Source organism: Taudactylus pleione, unplaced genomic scaffold, assembly GCF_031769625.1.
Source record: "Taudactylus pleione unplaced genomic scaffold, aTauple2 ptg000010l, whole genome shotgun sequence".
In the NCBI taxonomy this organism is placed as follows: Eukaryota; Metazoa; Chordata; class Amphibia; order Anura; family Myobatrachidae; genus Taudactylus; species Taudactylus pleione.
The window spans coordinates 11,237,871-11,257,151 of NW_028284413.1; the positions used below are offsets into that span (position 1 = coordinate 11,237,871).

Below are 19,281 nucleotides of genomic sequence, written 5' to 3' on the forward strand. Positions count from 1 at the left end.
TCTAGTCCATATGGATATTTGTGGGGTTTGTTTCCCTCCCTAACAAGTTGGAAGGTCTATAATGGCAGGATGTTACCGACCTTACTTCTGTCAGTGCTAACACAAAGCAGCTAATGTCTGTGCTGTGTTCTTTAGCCACAGGGGGAGCCTGTAAGAGGTAGTAGGCAATGAGCAAGTTCTGTAGTGCACATTTGGCTTCCTATGAGTGGTAGGGAATTGTTATGCTGGCAGGGAGCTGTGTAGGTGGGTAATGAGGTGTATATGCTATGAATGTTTAATAAAGAGTTAGAGGGATAGGAGGGTGTCCTATAGAAATTACTCATATTGAAGCAGGTCGACCCTAAGGCATGCCCAACCGAATAGAAGAAGTACCTGATCTGCAGGTACTGGTAGACGTGCCCACTGGGACAGTCTGTGAACTGATAGAAGTCCCTCCTTCCCTTCCACCTCAGGTGGTGATTAAAAAGCCTGCTCTGGACCATGTGGAAGACATGTAGAGAGAGAGGCCTGGAGGGAATGCTGGATGGAGAAGAAAAGAGTGAGGACATCAGGTTGACAGATTAAAGGATGTGTTTGGTTTGCAGATGATCTGTGTGTGGATGGGAGAAACAAAAGGCAACAAACAGGAAAACCACCAGCAGATTCCATGTCCACCCGAAAGTGCTTTGTCGCGTGACGCCACTGTGCACCCACTTTTAGTCTAGTAAAATCGTAGTATTTACGATTGTTAGGGATGCCCAAACCACCTAGTTTGGAGAATGCAGATATTAATCGGCGGCTTTTTGTCAGAAGAGATAAATTGCTTCACCAATTTTTGGATGGAGGGGAAGACAGAGGGAAGGACTCATATGGGAAGTGTTGAGAAAAGATACAGTAGATGAGGGAGGAAATCCATTTTAATCGAAGTAGGAGACCAATCCAAAAGATAGACTCTTCCAGAACGCCGCTCAGACTTGAAACATAGGAGAGGAGGATAGTTAGCCTAGTATAAACCATCAACCTATTTGGGGCGCTTAATCCCAAGGTATTTAATTTGAGAACTACGTCAATTGAAAGGGAAATTCAGTTCTAGCAAATATTTAAACTTGGCAGGTATTTTAGTAGCATGGTGAGTAGTCAATTTCTCTGACAGCTGTTACACATTTTATTCCTATCCTCACGCGATGTACACCACATTTTATCTTCCTTGACTCCTGACTACTACAGGTTCCAGTGCCTCAGTTTACCCATTCACTTGGACCGATCACTTTTAATTGTGGGTGACCTACAAAAAGATACATACAGTGCATCCGGAAAGTATTCACAACGCCTCACTGGAATAAATTAATTTTTGTCCTCAAAATTCGACACACACAATACCCCATAATGACAACGTGTATAAAGTTTTTTTGCGATTTTTTTTTGCAAATTTAATATAAAAAAAAACTAGGAAATCACATGTACATAAGTATTCACAACCTTTACTCAATACTTTGTTGATGCACCTTTGGCAGCAAATACAGCCTCAAGTCTTTTTGAATATTATGCCTCAAGCTTGGCACACCTATCTGGGCAGTTTCGCCCATTCCTCTTTGCAGCACCTCTCAAGCTCCATCAGATTGGATGGGAAGCGTCGGTGCACAGCCATTTTCAGATCTCTCCAGAGATGTTCAATCGGATTCAAGTCTGGGCTCTGGCTGGGCCACTCAAGGACATTCACAGAGTTGTCCTGAAGCCACTCCTTTGATATCTTGCCTGTGTGCTTAGGGTTGTTGTCCTGCTGAAAGATGAACCGTCGCCCCAGTCTGAGGTCAAGAGTGCTCTGGAGCAGGTTTTCATCAAGGATGTCTCTGTACATTGCTGCATTCATCTTTCCCTCTATCCTGACTAGTCTCCCAGTTCCTGTCACTGAAAAACATTGCGCGAGATACCAAGGGGACCAAGTATCATGAAATCTGGCAACCATATTGCTTTGTAGGCTGGTAATATATTCTATAGAAGCTATAAAGTTACTTTTTTGCCACCAAAGCAGCTCCCGAGGGTGGGAGATGGCATTTCCAATGTTTAGCAATAACTGATCTAGCAGCAGCATTGCAAATGTGGTTAATTAGTTTGTCTTGAGATTTAAGCAACCCTGGGATCGGAGCATGTAACAAAGCTACAACAGGTTCAAGAACAATACCGGGGCCAAGAGCTCTAGTTATCAAACTACGGACTATGTTCCAAAAGGAGTGAATGGATAGGCATCCACCAAATGTGGTAAAAGGTCCCTTCTTCCCCACAGAGTCTCCAACATTGGTTTGATGTCGCTGGAAACATGGCACGAAGTCTGGTGGGAACCAGATACTACTGGGTGTATACTTATAAGAGGTTTCTTTGATTGCCAGGCAAACAGAAGCTTTATCTATACGTATTCTTATCTCCCAAAGGTCGTCCTCTAAAGACCTAGAGAGATCTAGTTCCCATGCTAATTCATGGGGTTTGCGTGAAGGGTATGCAGTCGGGAAGCCGGCGGATGTAATCCTGACAGCCGGCTTCCCGACTGCTTTATCCCAGCGAGGGTTAAATGACAGGCATCTAAATCTAGACACCTGTCATTTTACAGATGCCGGGAGACCGGCGCCCGGCATCCCAATCGAAGTGATGCCGGGCACCGTGTGGGGGGGGGTGACGGAGGGTTAGGTTTACGGCTCCCGGGGAGGACTTAGGGTTAGGCATCCTCCCGGGAGGTTACCTCGGGACGATCAGGATTTTCAGCCATGTCGGCCAGCCTCCCGGCGGTAATTCGTAAAGATTTGGCGTGAAGGAGGGTTAGGGACAATATCTGAGTTATAAATCATTGAAATGTTTCCCTTCCAATTTTAATATAAACACATACTTTCAAATTGGGTAGGCAAATGTAAAGGAGAGGTTTTAAGTTGGGAAATTAAGAAAACTATTTATTTGAGTGTATTGATCTTGACACGAGGACGGAACGCCATGGCTTTCCTGAAGTTCTCTAAATGAAGAGGGGGAAGAATTCCCTTTTGATGTGAAGAAGTCGATTTTATTCCACGCTTGCACCACAGTGCAGTCATTGAACTATCACAACCTGGAGGAAAATCGGGTTGATCTCACATTGGGGATAGGGGTGACAGATATGATGATAGGTTTTAAGTAGTACATGCTTTGTCCCACAAATTGAAAGTAAAATTGACAGTGAGAATCGAATAGGCAGAGGCTTGTTTACGCCTCCTGGGGAACCAAGCCAAGCAGTCAAGTGAATTGCCTTGAAATAATGAATTTTCAATGCCCCCATGTTTTCACCCCAGGAGGTGAATGCCAAGAAATTATATGGTTAAGTTGACCTGCTATAGAGTATGATTGAAAGATGGGGAGACCAAGGCCACCTGAAGTCGCACTATTACCTAGAATCGTACGTTTGACCCTGGGTTTTTATACTTGCCCAGATAAACTTGTGACAATGCTTTCGTAAAGGAGCAAGAATGGTGCGTGAAATTGTCACGGGCAAGAAAATTCATTTTGAGAATATTTATCCACGAAATGTACACGTGACTCCATCTAACCAAATCTTGTGTAAGTGTGTTTTCTGATATTATTAATTTATTTATTTATATGGCGGCACAAGCGACTTACAACAAATAAGTAACCAGTGACTTACAATACAATACAAAGCAGGACATGGACATGTATAATAAACATTGCTATATTAGTGACCTTTACGCCCACATAAGCAGCCGAGTCCTAGTGGGGAGTAAGAGAGAAATTAAAGTAAAGTAGGGAGAAGCACAAGAGGGTAGAGAGCCCTGCTCGAAAGAGCTTACATTCTTTAAGGGAGGGGCAGACAAACCGGAGTGACACAGATGGGGTAGGCGGGGAGGAAGAAAGATGTAGCAGCAAGTTAGGATGAGAGCTGGAAGGCTTTAAGAGATCTAGTTGGCACGATAAAGAACAGAGTAGGATTTGGAAATAATTTAGAAGTTAATAATGAAGAAGTATGGGAGTGGATGTTAAACGCCAGGGCCTCAGATTTGGAATGGTTTACCTTTATGACAGGGAGCCATATAATAAAAGTTCATTATGTAAATTGGGTAGGGATATTAAACGGTTAGATAGTGTCCGCAAACAAAGATAATTTATATTGTTTATGTCCCACATTGATCCCTCCAATATTTATTTTGGATCTAATACGGGCTGCCGGGGGTACTATGCATAAAGCAAAAATTAGAGGTGATAATGGACAGCCATGATGGGTGCCGTTATTTGAGTTAAAATGGGGGGGAGCAAAGACCATTTGTCATAACCATAGATGAAGGGCAGGGAGTAGAAAGCTTTGATAGCCGTAGCAAAATGACCTTGAAAACCAAAAGAAGACCGTGTAGAAAATGAGAAGGGCCAAGAGATGCGATTAAAAGCCATCTGCGCCTAATGCAAGAACATCTGAGGGTGTATTAGAGGCATTAATGTGATTAATCAAATTGATGGTAGGCCTAGTGTTATCTGAGGCTTGTCGATTTTAGGATAAATACCACCTAGTCAGGGTCAACCAACGAGGCCAAAACTGTTTAGCCGGGTGGCCAAGATCTTGGGAAAAGGCTTAACGTCCATATACAGCAGGGAGATGGGCCTATAATTGGCACAAAGGGAGGAGTCTTTACCAGGTTACGGATAACAATGATACGGGAAGTCGTGGATTCTGGGTGAAATGGCGCGCCATGCATAATTTTGTTAAACGGGTGGACCATGTGCGAAATAGGTTGTGTAGCAAAAGTTTTGTAGTATACCATTGGGTAACCGTCCAGACCCGACGCTTTAGAGGGTTTCTGGGATTTTAGCGTTGCCTCCAATTCCTCTGGTGAGATATCAGCATTCAAGAAAGTACGAGAGGCCTCATCAAGCCTAGGCAGTTCACAATAGTCAAGATACTGTTGGGTACCACAAGCAGGGGCTAAGGGATCATTAAGGGAACCCAAGTTGTATAATGCTTTGTAGAAGTTGGAAAAAATATGAGTTATTTTAGGATTATAATTTGATGGCCAGGGGAATCCTTAATTGAGTAAATGGCTTGTGATGCCCGTTTGGCGCAGTTTGTTTGCTAAAAGGGTATGAGCTTTATTGCTTTTATCATAAAACAGTTGGCTAGCCCAACGTAGTGAACTTTCAACCATTTCAGCCAAAAGATATTGTAACCCAGCTCTCGCTTTGTAGAGGCATGTAAAAACCTTCTTGTATTGGGTACGTTTGTGTTCTCTATCCAGGTCTGCAATAAGAAGGGCCAATAAATCCGCACGTTGTTCCTGCTCTCTTTTCCGTCATGACGCATACTGAATTATAGTTCCCTGAATGACTGCTTTATGAGCTTCCCAAACCGTTGACACCCTACAATCATATAGGGAGTTAAATATAAAATAGTCCTGAAGTTTAGATCTAATCAATTCCTGAATCTGAGGAATTTTCAACAAAGGTTTAAGTCTCCAAGATGGCCTACCTCCCGTTGCTTCGAAGATTTCGAAAGACGCCATTAGTACTGAGTGATCTGACCATGTTATCTGAACGATCGAGGATTTGCAAGCTAGTTGTGAGAAGGAGGCACAACATAAAATAGGTCTATTCAGGAATATACATCGTGTGGATTAGAGTAGAAAGTGTAGGCACGGTCGTTAGGATTAAGAAAACGGCCATACATTTATGCAAAGAAGATGAGTTTGGGATTTCTCCTGGCTGGGAGGGGCCTGACTTGTCCATGTGAGTAAGTACCATATTTAAGAAAAAAAAAAAGAAGGAAACAAAACAGTAGCAATAATATATGACTAAAAAACAAGAGATAAGAAAAGAAAAATAAGTGACCGGAAATGCTCCGAAAACCGAGTAAACTGCCTCTAAAGTTGAGCTGTACAACGAGCTTAAGTGCGGGATTCAAATCAAATATAAATGGTTGGGTATACTATACACCCAGTTAAAATATACGCCATAATCCCTAAAATCGGGGAGTGAGGTGGCTGGCTCCACCCACCCAGAGCTAACAAAGCTATAAAATTTTACTATTTTGTATAGACAACGGCAACAATATAGAATATGTACCCAACTAATTGTGAATAATATCTGACTTATTGACAAAGACAGAGAAGGTTAGCATAAAACCAGAAAAGAGTGTCTGCACGAGAGATGATTGTAAAATAAAACGTAGGGATAGACTATATAAAACATAGATACACATAACTAAATGGTGGAATACCTTAGACAACATATAAGTAGTGTAGAGTAGTAAATAAATAAATAAAAGTCGCTGAGTGTGGAGTCTAATATTGCAACTGAAAGTTTAAAGATTTGCAAAGTCATAAATTTTAAAGGAAGGCAAACAATCAATAGTACAGTATACTTTAATGAAATCGAACCCATTCTAGGAGTAAATCAGGTTGGAGAAGAAGCATCAGATCTAGTGGGATCAGGACCAGAGGTGGAGGCCAGACGAAGTTTGCGAAGCAACTGGGTCCATTCATCCATAGAGCAAATGGAGTTAAAACAGCCTTCAACATCCACTAGAAGACGAAATGGAAATCCCCAACAATATTTATAACCATTTTCCCGAAGTGTTGCAGTGATTGTACGTAGATCACGTCTCTTAGCAATATTCGTTGGGGCCAGATCTTGAAATATTTGTATCCGGGAGCCCTCAAACAAGATTGAGATGGTATTCCTGCTTACCATTGTGATACTGTTCTTCATCTTAAATGATAGCAGTCTGAGAATATCTCGAGGGGGGTCGGATTCTTTAGGTATAGGCCTCAGGGCGCGATGTACTCTTTCTATTTGAATTGCCGTATCAGACAATGATGGAACCAAAGAAACAAAAAGTCTCTAACATTGCGAATACGTAAGTTGTTCCGCCTCTTGCGACTTTCTAGATCCTCTCCTTTATCTCTAAGGAATTCCAGTTCATTGTGTAAATAGGTTCTATCACTCCCTACTTGATTCTGAAAATCCTGATGCTTATCCGCATGTGATTCCAGGGTCGCTATGTCAGATTTAAGTTCTCCTATAGATGAAGAGCAGTAGTGACTGAGGTTTTAAGATTTAATATCTTTTGAAGAGATTGTATATCCTCTTTGCTGGAGGGAGATGATTTAAGATCCATCATAGTCTGAGATCTAGAGCTTGTTGGTGTTTCTCATGCCATGAGAAATGTTGAGAAATATCCTACGAGGCTCCTTTTTATGGGCTCTGGTGCCAGCTAGGCTCATATCGTGCTGGGATAATGTGTCTGGTTCAAGGTAGGATGTGTTCATAGCTCTGGGTTGAAACGGCAGCCTAAGGCTTACATCACGATGGGGTCACAGACGCCGTCAAGTTACTCAGTTAGTACATCAAAAAGGGTTTAAATGGTAATGACCCAGAGATTTATGTTCACATCTGAAAACCAGAAGTTAGTACCTTTTATGATGAATTCGACATGTTATAGTGCGAGTATAGTGAGGACTGTGCACAATCCATAAGATACACTTGAAATAACAGTAAACAGTCACATATAAAATTCTTTTGGGCTGGAAGCATACACTGAGAAATAAGTTGGAGTCACAGAGGAGTGAACATAGGCCCTGATTCAGAGCCGCTCGTAAGCGGCCGCTCGTTCACTCTGAGCGATGTTCGCACAACTGCGCATGCGTATGGGTCGTAATGCGCATGCGCCAACCAGTCAGTGCGGTCGGAAATCGAGCGCTCGCAAAATAGCGAGTGCCTGCTAATTTGAGTGACAGAATGAGGCATTTGTGGGTGGTAACAGGGGAAGGTGCTTGAAAACGGGGAGTGGAGATCCGAACGCAGGCGTGCCAATCGGTCAAAACGGGCGTTTTAAGGGTGTGCATAATTAACAAAGCAGCGTCATCGACCACGTCACTTGGTTGTTTCTTAGCCTGAACTGTTCGCATGATTGCGGTAGGAAAATCCTACCACAAGCACTGCGAGCAGTTCAGACGCCTTTCGATGTACTCGATTAATCAAATAAATAGCGGAGATGACGTAGGATGCGAGAGGCCAGGAGGCGTCTTTACAAAATAGCGAGCGCATGTTTCGTTCGCTCGCTCAGACAGAGGCGTCAACATACCGGAAAGAGCAAGCGCTCAATTTAAATAGCCGGCCCCTTTTTCTGAACGAGCGAGCGCAAATGGCGTCCAGCTCTGAAGCATGCCCACAGCCCGATGCAGTGAGAGATGCAGGGAGATGGATAACTCGGATGAAATAAAGCAAGCACTACCTGTAGATCAAATGATGAATCCTCAGAGCTACATTGTTGTCCAGCACCAGTATGATGCACGTATTCAAGGACACTTAAGGTGGTAACATAAGTCCTTCCTTCGTCAACCACAACAACCTGCTCCAACAGGAAGGGAGCTGCTTTCAATATGTCTGCAGCGCCGCCAGGTAGGAGAGATATAGAGGGAGGGAGGCAGATCCACTGCCTGTGTGTTAGGCACTAAGACACTCCAGGGCAGCAGAACCTCAGTGTGGGACCGATGAACAGTGCAGCCGGTTGTGGTGGTGTACGGAGAGGTCGGGTGAGAGCACCGCTAGTCCCAGGCGGTATGCACAAATTGAGGCCACGGCTCCGTGGGAGCGGGTAGGCCCGAGTCCGGAAGAAATGCAGCGAGCCACTTCGGGGTGAGCCACGGGCAGTTAAGAGGGGGCAAGGCACCTAAATCCAGGAGAAATAGGCATCCAGGATTGGCAAATAAGGGACAAAACTGGAGCTCTGTCAGTGCTGCCGATCAGCAAGCAGTGTTGCCAACTCTGAAATAAAAAACAAGCCCAAAACAAGCTTAACCCAAACCTAAAAAGCCCAATAAAAGAGCCCAATATATGGGGGTGTCTCTTTGTCCTCACTCTCTACCTGCCTAACTTCCTTTATTCCCCCTCTTCTCTAACCTAAATATGTTAGTGTATGTACAGCCTTATCTGCCTATATTGCTTTTCTCCCTTTACACCAGCCGCCATATTTTTACCTCCTCCCTCTTTTCATACCTCATTCCCTTGCCAGTCTTCAGCTGGGTACAGCTGATGCGACGCCCGACCACGCAATATAGATAGGGCTGTCGATACTGCATGATGTGGTTTCCAAACGTCCGATATGTCGGGCACCGTCTCCATCCACTATGTCAACATCTGGGTCGTTCCATCGGCCCCACATGCAAGCCGATGGAACGACCCCGATGAACGACCCGCAGGAGTGCGCAGGGTCACGCACATATCGTCTAGTGTGTACCCACCTTTTCTTTATCTGACTCTTCTTCCCCGCATTCCTCTAACCCTTCTTCTTTACCTCCTTCATTCCTGTCACCTGTCTAATTCCATTATCCCCTATTTTTAACAGCCTCAGTAATTTTAACTTCCCCCATGTACCTGCCTCATTTCTATCATCTAGTTTACCTCTCCTTCTTGCCTGCCCCCTACAACTTCACCCTGTCCACTGCCCTCTATTCCCCAGACACAACCTTCCCCCCCCTCCCTCAGTCACTACCAGTGCAAAACACACATTTACTTACCTCTAGGGGTGCCTCGGCAATGCACACAAAAATATAAGCCCCAAAAAAAGGAACCTTAAAAAAAATAAGCCCAAAAACAAGCAACAAGCTACTTCCAAATAAAAGAAGCAACTTGCAAATAAAAGAAGCCCAATTCCACTTGTTATAAGCGGACTTGGCAACTATGTCAGCAAGCCAGCCAGGCCAAACCCCGTACTACTGTGGCGTTTTTATTCAGCTCAATATTGCCAACATAGCCAGGCATTAGGCCAGCTGGTGACTGGATGATTCCCCACTTCTTAATAACATAACCTGTCGGGACCTCAATTACATTCTCAAAGAATATTTCAGGTTATTTTGTGGGAAAATTTTTGTTTTTCCCACTCAGGCTGCAGATGGCTGCTGGGGCTGTGTGCGGGCAGCGGGAGCAGGGTTATGGGTATATACAGTATTGTAGTGTATAAGAGCAGTGGGAGCAGGGTTAGGGGTAGTTTGTGTGTGTGCGGGCAGTGGGAGCAGGGCTAGGGGAAGTGCAGTGTGTGCGGGCAGCAGGGTTAGGGGTAGTGTGTGTGGGCAGCGGGAGCAGGGTTAGGGGTAGTGTAGTGCGGGCAGCGGGAGCAGGGTTAGGGGTAGTGTGTGTGGGCAGCGGGGTTAGGGGTAGTGTGTGTGTGTGGGCAGCGGGAGTAGGGTTAGGGGTAGTGTGATTGGGCAGCTGGGTTAGGGGTAGTGTGTGTGTGTGAGCAGGGTTAGGGTTAGTGTGTGTGGGCAGCGGGGTTAGGGGTAGAGTAGTGTGTGTGTGTGTGGGCAGCGGGGTTAGGGGTAGTGTGTGCGGGCAGCGGGAACAGGGTTAGGGGTTGTGTAGTGTGTGCGGGCAGCGGGAGCAGGGTTAGGGGTAGTGTGTGTGTGGGCAGCGGGAGTAGGGTTCGGGGTAGTGTGTGTGGGCAGCGGGGTTAGGGGTAGTGCAGTGTGTGTGTGGGCAGCTGGAGCAGGGTTAGGGGTAGTGTGTGTGGGCAGCGGGGTTGGGGTAGTGTGTGTGTGGGCAGCGGGAGTAGGGTTAGGGGTAGTGTGGTTGGGCAGCTGGGTTAGGGGTAGTGTGTGTGTGTGTGGGCAGCGGGAGCAGGGATAGGGGTAGTGTGTGTGGGCAGCGGGAGCAGGGTTAGGGGTAGTGTGTGGGCAGCGGGGTTATGGGTAGAGTGTGTGTGGGCAGGGTTAGGGGTAGTGTGTGCGGGCAGCGGAGTTAGGGGTACTGTAGTGTGTGTGGGGGCAGCGGGAGCAAGGTTAGGGGTAGTGTGTGTGGGCAGCGGGAGCAGGGTTAGGGGTAGTGTGTGTGGGCAGCGGGAGCAGGGTTAGGGGTAGTGTGTGTGGGCAGCAGGGGTAGTGTAGTGTGTGTGTGTGGGCAGCTAGAGCAGGGTTAGGGGTAGTGTGTGTGTGGGCAGCTGGAGCAGGGTTAGGGGTAGTGTGTGTGTGTGGGCAGCTGGAGCGGGGTTAGGGGTAGTGTGTGTGTGTGTGCAGCGGGAGCAGGGTTAGGGGTAGTGTATGTGGGCAGTGGGGTTAGGGGTAGTGTAGTGTGTGTGGGCAGCTGGAGCAGTGTTATGGGTTGTGTAGTGTGTGCAGGCAGCGGGAGCAGGGTTAGGGGTAGTGTGTGTGGGCAGCGGGGTTAGGGGTAGTGTGTGTGTGTGTGGGCAGCGGGAGCAAGGTTAGGAGTAGTGTGTGCAGGCAGCGGGAGCAGGGTTAGGGGTAGTGTGTGTGGGCAGTGGGGTTAGGGGTAGTGTAGTGTGTGTGGGCAGCTGGAGCAGTGTTATGGGTTGTGTAGTGTGTGCAGGCAGCGGGAGCAGGGTTAGGGGTAGTGTGTGTGGGCAGCGGGGTTAGGGGTAGTGTAGTGTGTGGGCAGTGGGAGCAAGGTTAGGAGTAGTGTGTGTGGGCAGTGGGAGCAAGGTTAGGAGTAGTGTGTGTGGGCAGCGGGGTTAGGGGTAGTGTAGTGTGTGTGTGTGTGTGGGCAGCGGGAGCAGGGTTAGTGTAGTGTGTGCGGGCAGCGGGAGCAGGGTTAGTGTAGTGTGTGCAGGCAGCGGGAGCAGGGTTAGTGTAGTGTGTGCAGGCAGCGGGAGCAGGGTTAGTGTAGTGTGTGCAGGCAGCGGGAGCAGGGTTAGTGTAGTGTGTGCAGGCAGCGGGAGCAGGGTTAGTGTAGTGTGTGCAGGAAGCGGGAGCAGGGTTAGTGTAGTGTGTGTGGGGAGGGATGCAGTTGGCAGAGTAGTACCTGTTCTGTGCCTGGTTCATGGAAGCTGTCTGCGACGCTGGAGAAGAGACTGAGGAGGAGGACAGTGCTGCTGAAGGTAAGTAATTAAGCTAGTTGGAAGCTTCAAATTACTTAATTGGGGGGTGTCCGTGGGGGTCCAGAGCAGGTGCAGACAATTTTTCCTTAAAATATGGATAAAAAATATTGGGCCTGATTCAGAGCCGGACGCAATTAGCGCTCGCTCGTCCAGAAAATAGGGGTGGCTATTCAAATGAACCGTTCGCTCTTTGCGGTCTGTTCACGCCTCTATGTCTGAACGAGCGAACCAAACTTGCGGTAGTTTTTTGGAAAAATACGCCCCCTGGCCGCTCGCATCCTACGTCATGTCCGCTATTTATTAGATTAATCGAGTACATCGACCAGCGTCTGAACTGCTCGCTATTCTTGTGGTTGGTTTCTGCTACCACAAATTTGCGAGCAGTTCTGGCTATAAAATAACCCAGTGACGTGGCCGATGACGCTGCTGTATTAATTATGCACACCCATAAAACGCCCGTTTTGACCTTTAAGCACGCCTGCGTTCGGATCTCCACTCCCCGTTTTCAAGCACCTTCCCCTGTTACCACCCACATACGCCTCATTCTGTCACTCAAATTATCAGGCATTCGCTATTTTGCGAGCACATGAATTTCGACCGCACTGACTCGTTCGTGCATGCGTATTACGATCCGTACGCATGCGCAGTTGGGCAAACATCACTCGGAGCGAACGAGCGGCCGCTTACGAGCTGCTCTGAATCGGGCCCATTGTTATAAAAAAAAAATCAAAACCCTGCACCCAATTGGTTACCAAAAATCTTGCACCTGCGAGATTTTTTGTAAATTTGCATTTAACTGGATATTTCCCATAGTGTTGACATTTACATTGTCAATAGTTATTATGTCGACATTGAACTTTTCGGCATCTGCAGAATATTGACAGTATTCACAATGTCAACATGGTAGGGGTAGGCTGCTGAAGCGGTGGATTAGATTACGGGAGGGTCAGGCACTAGAGTTAGGCAAGGGGAGTCTAGGTTTAGGCACCAGGGGTAAAGTTAGAGATACTCAAAACCGCAGGATGAGCCAGGAGCCATCATGTTGCCACCGAACTAGGAAGACGTCGCTGAAGCAGCCAGACGCGTCTGGATTAAGTAACTGCTAGACTACCAGGAATGTTTTGTCCACATTCTAATCATGTGAACATGATGGATGTCGATGTGGTCAATGTGGACATGCCAAGTATGTCAAAGTTACGATCATGTCGACATTATGAATGCCAACAAAATATGCCACACCCTACTCCAAGATGTGGTATCAAAAAGCCATTGTAAACTGCAACGGAATATGCTGTTGTTTAATAACTACCAAATTATACATCTAATCACATATTCATTTTCTTTATCTTGCAGAGTGGTCCTTTGAATTTGGCTTTGTGATGCCCAATTCTGTGAACACCTGGCAGTCCATGATAGAGGCTGCTCCCGAGTCCCAAATGATGCCGGCTAATGTTTTAACGTAAGCAATGGCAGCACTAATAGTGCAATTTTCTTTAGATGTCCAACGAAGCAGATGACACACAGATAAAAAGTGTCTTGTTATCTTTCAATGGAGGGACAAAGCAGTAATAAAATACACTTAAAGTCCTGTCTGCAGCACCAGTTGGTAGTATAAAGCTCATGTTTGCTAGCTGTCTTTTACTGCCAAAGCATTTTCCAGGGAAAGAGCAATGAGATACATGGCTAGAATCACCTGTATGATTTCTGCCTGAAAGCAAGTGGGTGCTCCTGGAAATACTTACTGCATTTAAAAAGGGATGTGCTGTCTAATGCAGCATTATTCTGAAATCCTGTGTTGAGAAATGCATTTTGGTGATAGGTCACTGCTATGAAAACCCTCTAGTAGCATTTATTAAAAGTGGCAAAGACTGGTGTAAAAGATTTATGACTTAGAGGGGTATTCAGTATGGGAGCGAAAAGTCCGTGCTGGACTTTTCGCTCCACATCGGAGATTTTTCAGGGATAAAGTATCGGGCGCGCGCCCGCTTTATCCCCGTATTCAATATAAAATCTACGGAAACGGGACCTGGCGAAGTGGGATTTGCGATAAACTACGAAATTTTCCTTGAAAAAATTGTAGGACGCCCTAAAGTTGTAAAAACATGGGGGATCACTATGGGTACCCCCGTTTTAGCCTGCAAATGAAAGTCGGGATTTAAATAGCCGAAGCAGGTGTTTTTTTCCCGACATTGAAGAAGTGTTGCAGAAGAGCACTTAGGTTATTTTTTTTCGTTTTTTTAAGTGGTCCCATCAAATTTGGGGTACATGAAAATGGGTACTAGCATATTTTTATGTCCCTAAAATAAGTTTTTAAAAATTCTGCAACTATGCACCTGCCGCTAATAGCCTATTCTAGAATACACCTACCGCATACTTGCAGAATAGCCCTGAACCTATTTCCCTATTTTTAAACACTTTTTTCCCTTTTTTTTTTTTTTTTCACCCCAATTTTTAAATTAATTTTTTTGGGGTGTCCCTATTTTTTTATTTTTATTTTGACACCGTTCTTTTTAAAATGTCATTCCCAGGGGTGCAGGCTATTTTTTTTAAGACTGCACTCCTAAACCCCAATTCTGCACTTTTTTTCGCCACCTATTCAGTGGTGAAAAGTTATCCCCGTTTTTTTTCAAAGACTTTTCGAACCTGCGAAAAGTCTTTGAAATTGAATACAGTGTAAAACTAAAACCTGCGATAATGACGTCATAGGTGCGATATTAACGCAAAAACTGAGTTTTCGCTCCATATTGAATACCCCTATTAGTGAGAATAATTGTGTGATCCTGGTCTAAATTACAGAGAGCAGTATACGTTTACAATATTTGTCTGATAACAATTGCTTTAGCTCTAATGCTTTAACAAGGTTTTCTATCCCCTTATTTACAGAGGCAACGTTATTATAGAAACTAAGTTCTACGATGCGGAACTTCTGGTCAGTACATCGAGGGTCAGGCTCTTCTATGTGTGAAGCATTAAAGACTGTACATTTTTTTTACCCCAACATCTTTTTCTTTCTATTTTACTTCCTTATCTCTTCTGGAAAAACAAACCAAACAGACATTTTGCTGGGTGCTATGGATTTGATTGCATTCCTGAACTACACCCATGTTTCCAAATAAGTGGGCACAGAACACCCTGTCTTCATATGGAGAAGTATTCAGCATTCTGTATCCTGTGCTCCTTACAGTTCTTCTCTGCTGAATACTGAACTGTATGTGTGTGTGTGTGTATACAGTTGCACAGTGATTGTTACTCTCTCTATCTCTCTGGCAGGCAAATGATTAGACTCTCATGGAAAATCTAATATCAGGTACATCTGAAAAGAATTAACCAAATCTAGAGCCCAATGTTAATATCTGTATATGCTGCTCCTGTTACCCTGTTCTGGCATGGTTATCAAGCAGCAGTGCCATCTTACATGGGTTTTACAGACTGATAGAAGCATGTACTTTAGACCTGCACTGTGCATCACCCTTCAGTATTCATGTGTTGTCTCTTAGTAATTTTGTTTTTAGGACATCTCCATTTTAAAAAACTTGATTTATTTTAATACGTTCTAACCATTATTTTACTCAAATAAAAATAGCATACTGTTGTAGAGATAGAGGACCTCTGGTAATCCTTTCTTGTACTGTGGCTTTCCTGAGTTTAACGTTTGTCTAGTGCATGTTATAGCACTGTCCTTCTTATCTTAGCCCATCAGCCGCTGCCCAGGACTATCCAACCACTCCCCACTGACCCCCTCTCCCAATGTCACATCAATCAGCTCATTTCACATGAATTGATGGTTTCGCAGAGAATAGCTCTCAATTGGGTCGTTAAAGCCGTGAATATGAAAATGTTGTGTTTATTAGGGATTCTAGTTAAAGTTGATTTAAAATAATGGAGATGTCCTTTTATGTATCTCTAGTTTATTTTGTTTGGACACATTAAACTCTTGCCAGAAAAAAATTTCCTTTTTTCCTGCGAGTAGAATTAATGGGTTACAAAATCAATATACTGTCCAAAAGAAGCAACTTAAAGAACTACTTGTTGATTACTAGCAAATCACCCCATCCTTCTTTTTTGTTTTTTTTTAATGAACACTTAAAAATGAAACACCATTGGGAAGTAAATGCTAGAGTATATATATAAAAACTGAGCTAGCGGCTATCATTACAAATGTTACGAGAGTTGGAACTTGGTGTAATTGTCTGCTTATTCTGACTTTTACAGCAAACGTGTGCTACACAGACAAAGTGGGCAGGAATGTCTGCCCACCCAGACATGGAAAAGTCAGTTTGTGATGGAGAACAATTTTCCATTTTCTGGAGGCGTTACAAACGATGCTTACTGGAGAGCATTAGTCAGTCACAATACCTTGGAGCACCAATTTATGATCTGGAAAAAAAATAATATCCAGTCTATGTAAAGATGTGTTTTCTCTAATTGTAAGTCATGTGAAACTTCATTATATGTATAAACCAATCTATTGAGAGATATATAATATAGCAAACCATGATCTGGCACTCTTGGAAACTAAAAAATTCTTAGCCGGGTGCCCTCCACAGATGATTCCCACCAGGGCGGCACTTCGGACGAATGAACAATAGTCCGCATATAATATGCAACGTTTCAGTGCATTTATTTGCACTTTTTTCAAGCCAAGTAACTTGACTTGAAAAAAGTGCTATTAAATGCACTGAAACGTTGCATATTATAAGCGACCTATTCCTTATTCATTCGTCCGGAGTGCCGCCGTGCAGATTGTGTGTGTGTGTGTATATATAAATATTACGAGAATTGCCGGATTATCCTTCTGTTACTATAATACTTACTTTATATAAAATTTTTGGGCTGCACTGCTTCAATATCCAACCCCCTCCATTGATTGGCAGGCCACCATAGAGACAGGCTAAAAGATCTGTGCTGCATAAACTTTCTAAGAAGTATGAACATTGTATACAGCAGGGGCAGTTTTGCATAATAAGTGATTTTATAATTAGTTTGTAATTCAGTACAGTAAACCCAATATATAATTACCTAATAAAACTGAATTTAAAGGTGTTCTCATTTTAAGATATATAGATATTTGTTTAGCCAATCGCCTCCAGTAATTAATTTGCTCTTCAGAGACTCCGGCAATGATTAAGTGGTTTGTAGACATTGGTACCCAGATGCTTGCTCCAAGTATGCATGTAGGCCACACCACAGGCCTGCAGACCCCGCCATATATGGGTGGAAAAATAACTCCTCTTAACTGAAGAGTAAATGTAAACAGCATTCTTTTAATAAACACAACTCAATGGCATTGTCAAAATGTACCTTTCCCTTATAATTTTAAGGAAATTACATTTCAGCTGGAATAGCAGAAGTACATTGAAGTTGCAAAAAGAAGCCAGTGGTGGCATGTGGTAGTTTGTTTTTAGTTAATACCCAACAAATTATCTAATTCACAGGCCAAGTGTTAAGGATTTCTCTCTCTCTTTTTTTTTTTTTTTTTTTTATAACCTGAACTGGTTGACCCCTGCCTTAATTCAGTAGGGTCATACTAGCTGAGAATTCCCCTATGTATAGTAGAGCTGTGTTCCTATGCACTCCAGCAAGACACATCTACATTTATACAGATGTCCATGTGTTGCACAGTGTAAGGTTCTATTTAAAGCATATTGATGGTATGTGGTATGTATACAAATTTTAATAGTACTGTACAGTCTTACAATAGAAGGACAGCTATCTTGCAGTGGCAGAGGAGTACTGAGAAGTGTTTTGTGAATGGTCAGTGGATGAGTTCTGCTTTCATTAGCACTGGATATGCCAGAGGGAGACAGTCCGTACATTTCTAGTTGCTGTGGAACTAATCCTCTCCGCACGCCCTGCTAGAGAGCATGCTGGTATTTGTTGTTCCACAACAGCTGGAGAGCCACCGGTTGCCGAATCCTGATGTAAACTCTTTGTGTATATTTGTTTCATTAAATGCTGAGTAAAGAGCTGAATAAATTGGATGCATACTTGAAGATGAAAATGTTATTTAATGTATATTGTTTTGTAGGGAAAAAAAAAAAAGTAACAAAAGTGTCTTTAAATAAACCTGTTAGTGGATCCAGTTACAACATTGAGATAGTACATTTATGTAACAAGGAATTGCTTTTTGGGTAAGTACATAATGGTTTAGTTTGTGTTCGGGTAATTACATAATGGTTTAGTTTGTGTTCGGGTAATTACATAATGGTTTAGTTTGTGTTCGGGTAATTACATAATGATTTAGTTTGTGTTTTGGTTTAAACTGCTGTTTACACAGGAATACTCATGTAATGTTTTATAATGGTTGCTGATCAGCACTCCCATGTTCTCCTGCTTCTCACATGCTGTTAGAGATGCCTTCTGAATGAGTAGTGTGGGCTGTCATCTCACATGGTCATTTTTGTAAAAGTCTTATTGTCCTCTCCCTTTTAGCTCTGCATAGCTCCATTTTGTATACGATTAAAGCCCTGGATATGAATGGTCACTTCATTCTCTGTGATGGTTTACATGGAGCATATTGTCATTCCCTGATAATCTGTCATTCCCTGATAATCTGTCATTCCCTGATAATCTGCTTTGTAATGTCTCCCCTACAGTCAGCAGCTGATTAGCACTAGCAGGTTACTAGAACTCCTTGGTGGTCAATTTATCAGATCATTTGTAGATTATTTTTAACCATATGAGATATGGATTAGTGTGAGGGGCCTAAGTTTTTTTTTTTTTCTGACACTAGTATAGATTTAGTGTAAATTGTATCTGATAGAGCGCCTCCTATTAGACTGGCCGCTGCGCAAGTGTTGCCATGGCACAGCCACTATCACCCAAACACAGTGCCAGGTAATGACTATATATCTAAATTGCTAAAATCATTATCAGGCTTGGTAGAAAATGTGGTTGGAAGATTACCACTACCAACCTGGATGTGCTTGTTGCAGAATTGTGTATAAGTTTGCCACACAATACTCCTGTCTCTGAACGCTGTGGTTGAGCAGCAGTATCTTCTTGTGTGTGGTCACCTTCGAATACTTTTTGACACAGATCTAATCTTGCTGACAGGCTGTAATGAACTGATTATGGTCTTCCCCTGTATTGTACCATCTGCTGGGGGATGTCTTGTAATGCCAGTGGATTAAGCACCCAGCATTTAAACATGAGACACACATATCGATCAGTTTAACTATGTGTGCCCTGGCTGGTGGTGCAACCATTCATGGCATTGTCTCTGGATCTCTCGTCTGTGGTGAACTGCTAGGTCAAGCATGGAAAAGGGCAGATGCAACTTTGCTCCCACTATATATATATATAACACATACACACACACTAGTACATGGGTGTAAGTCTCCTACACCATCAAATAAAGTTTGCCCTGTCCATTATTTGGTTCAATAACAAGTATTTGGTATTGTTATGTATTTCTTTATAAACACAAAATAATCTCACATACAAACTGACATAAC

General features: G+C 43.8%; 1 protein-coding gene across 1 annotated transcript in view; it reads left to right on the top strand.

The window, feature by feature from the left end:
- The window catches only part of PDE6D (phosphodiesterase 6D), a 66,157-nt gene extending 49,731 nt beyond the window's left edge, over positions 1 to 16,426 (top strand). Inside the window, exons 4-5 of the mRNA XM_088467446.1 lie at positions 13,178 to 13,283; positions 14,708 to 16,426. Of these exons, the coding sequence (XP_088323572.1) occupies positions 13,178 to 13,283; positions 14,708 to 14,789 (188 nt within the window). The 3' untranslated portion in view covers positions 14,790 to 16,426. The remainder of the gene's footprint in view (positions 1 to 13,177; positions 13,284 to 14,707) is intronic.
- Positions 16,427 to 19,281: the final 2,855 nt, after the last annotated feature.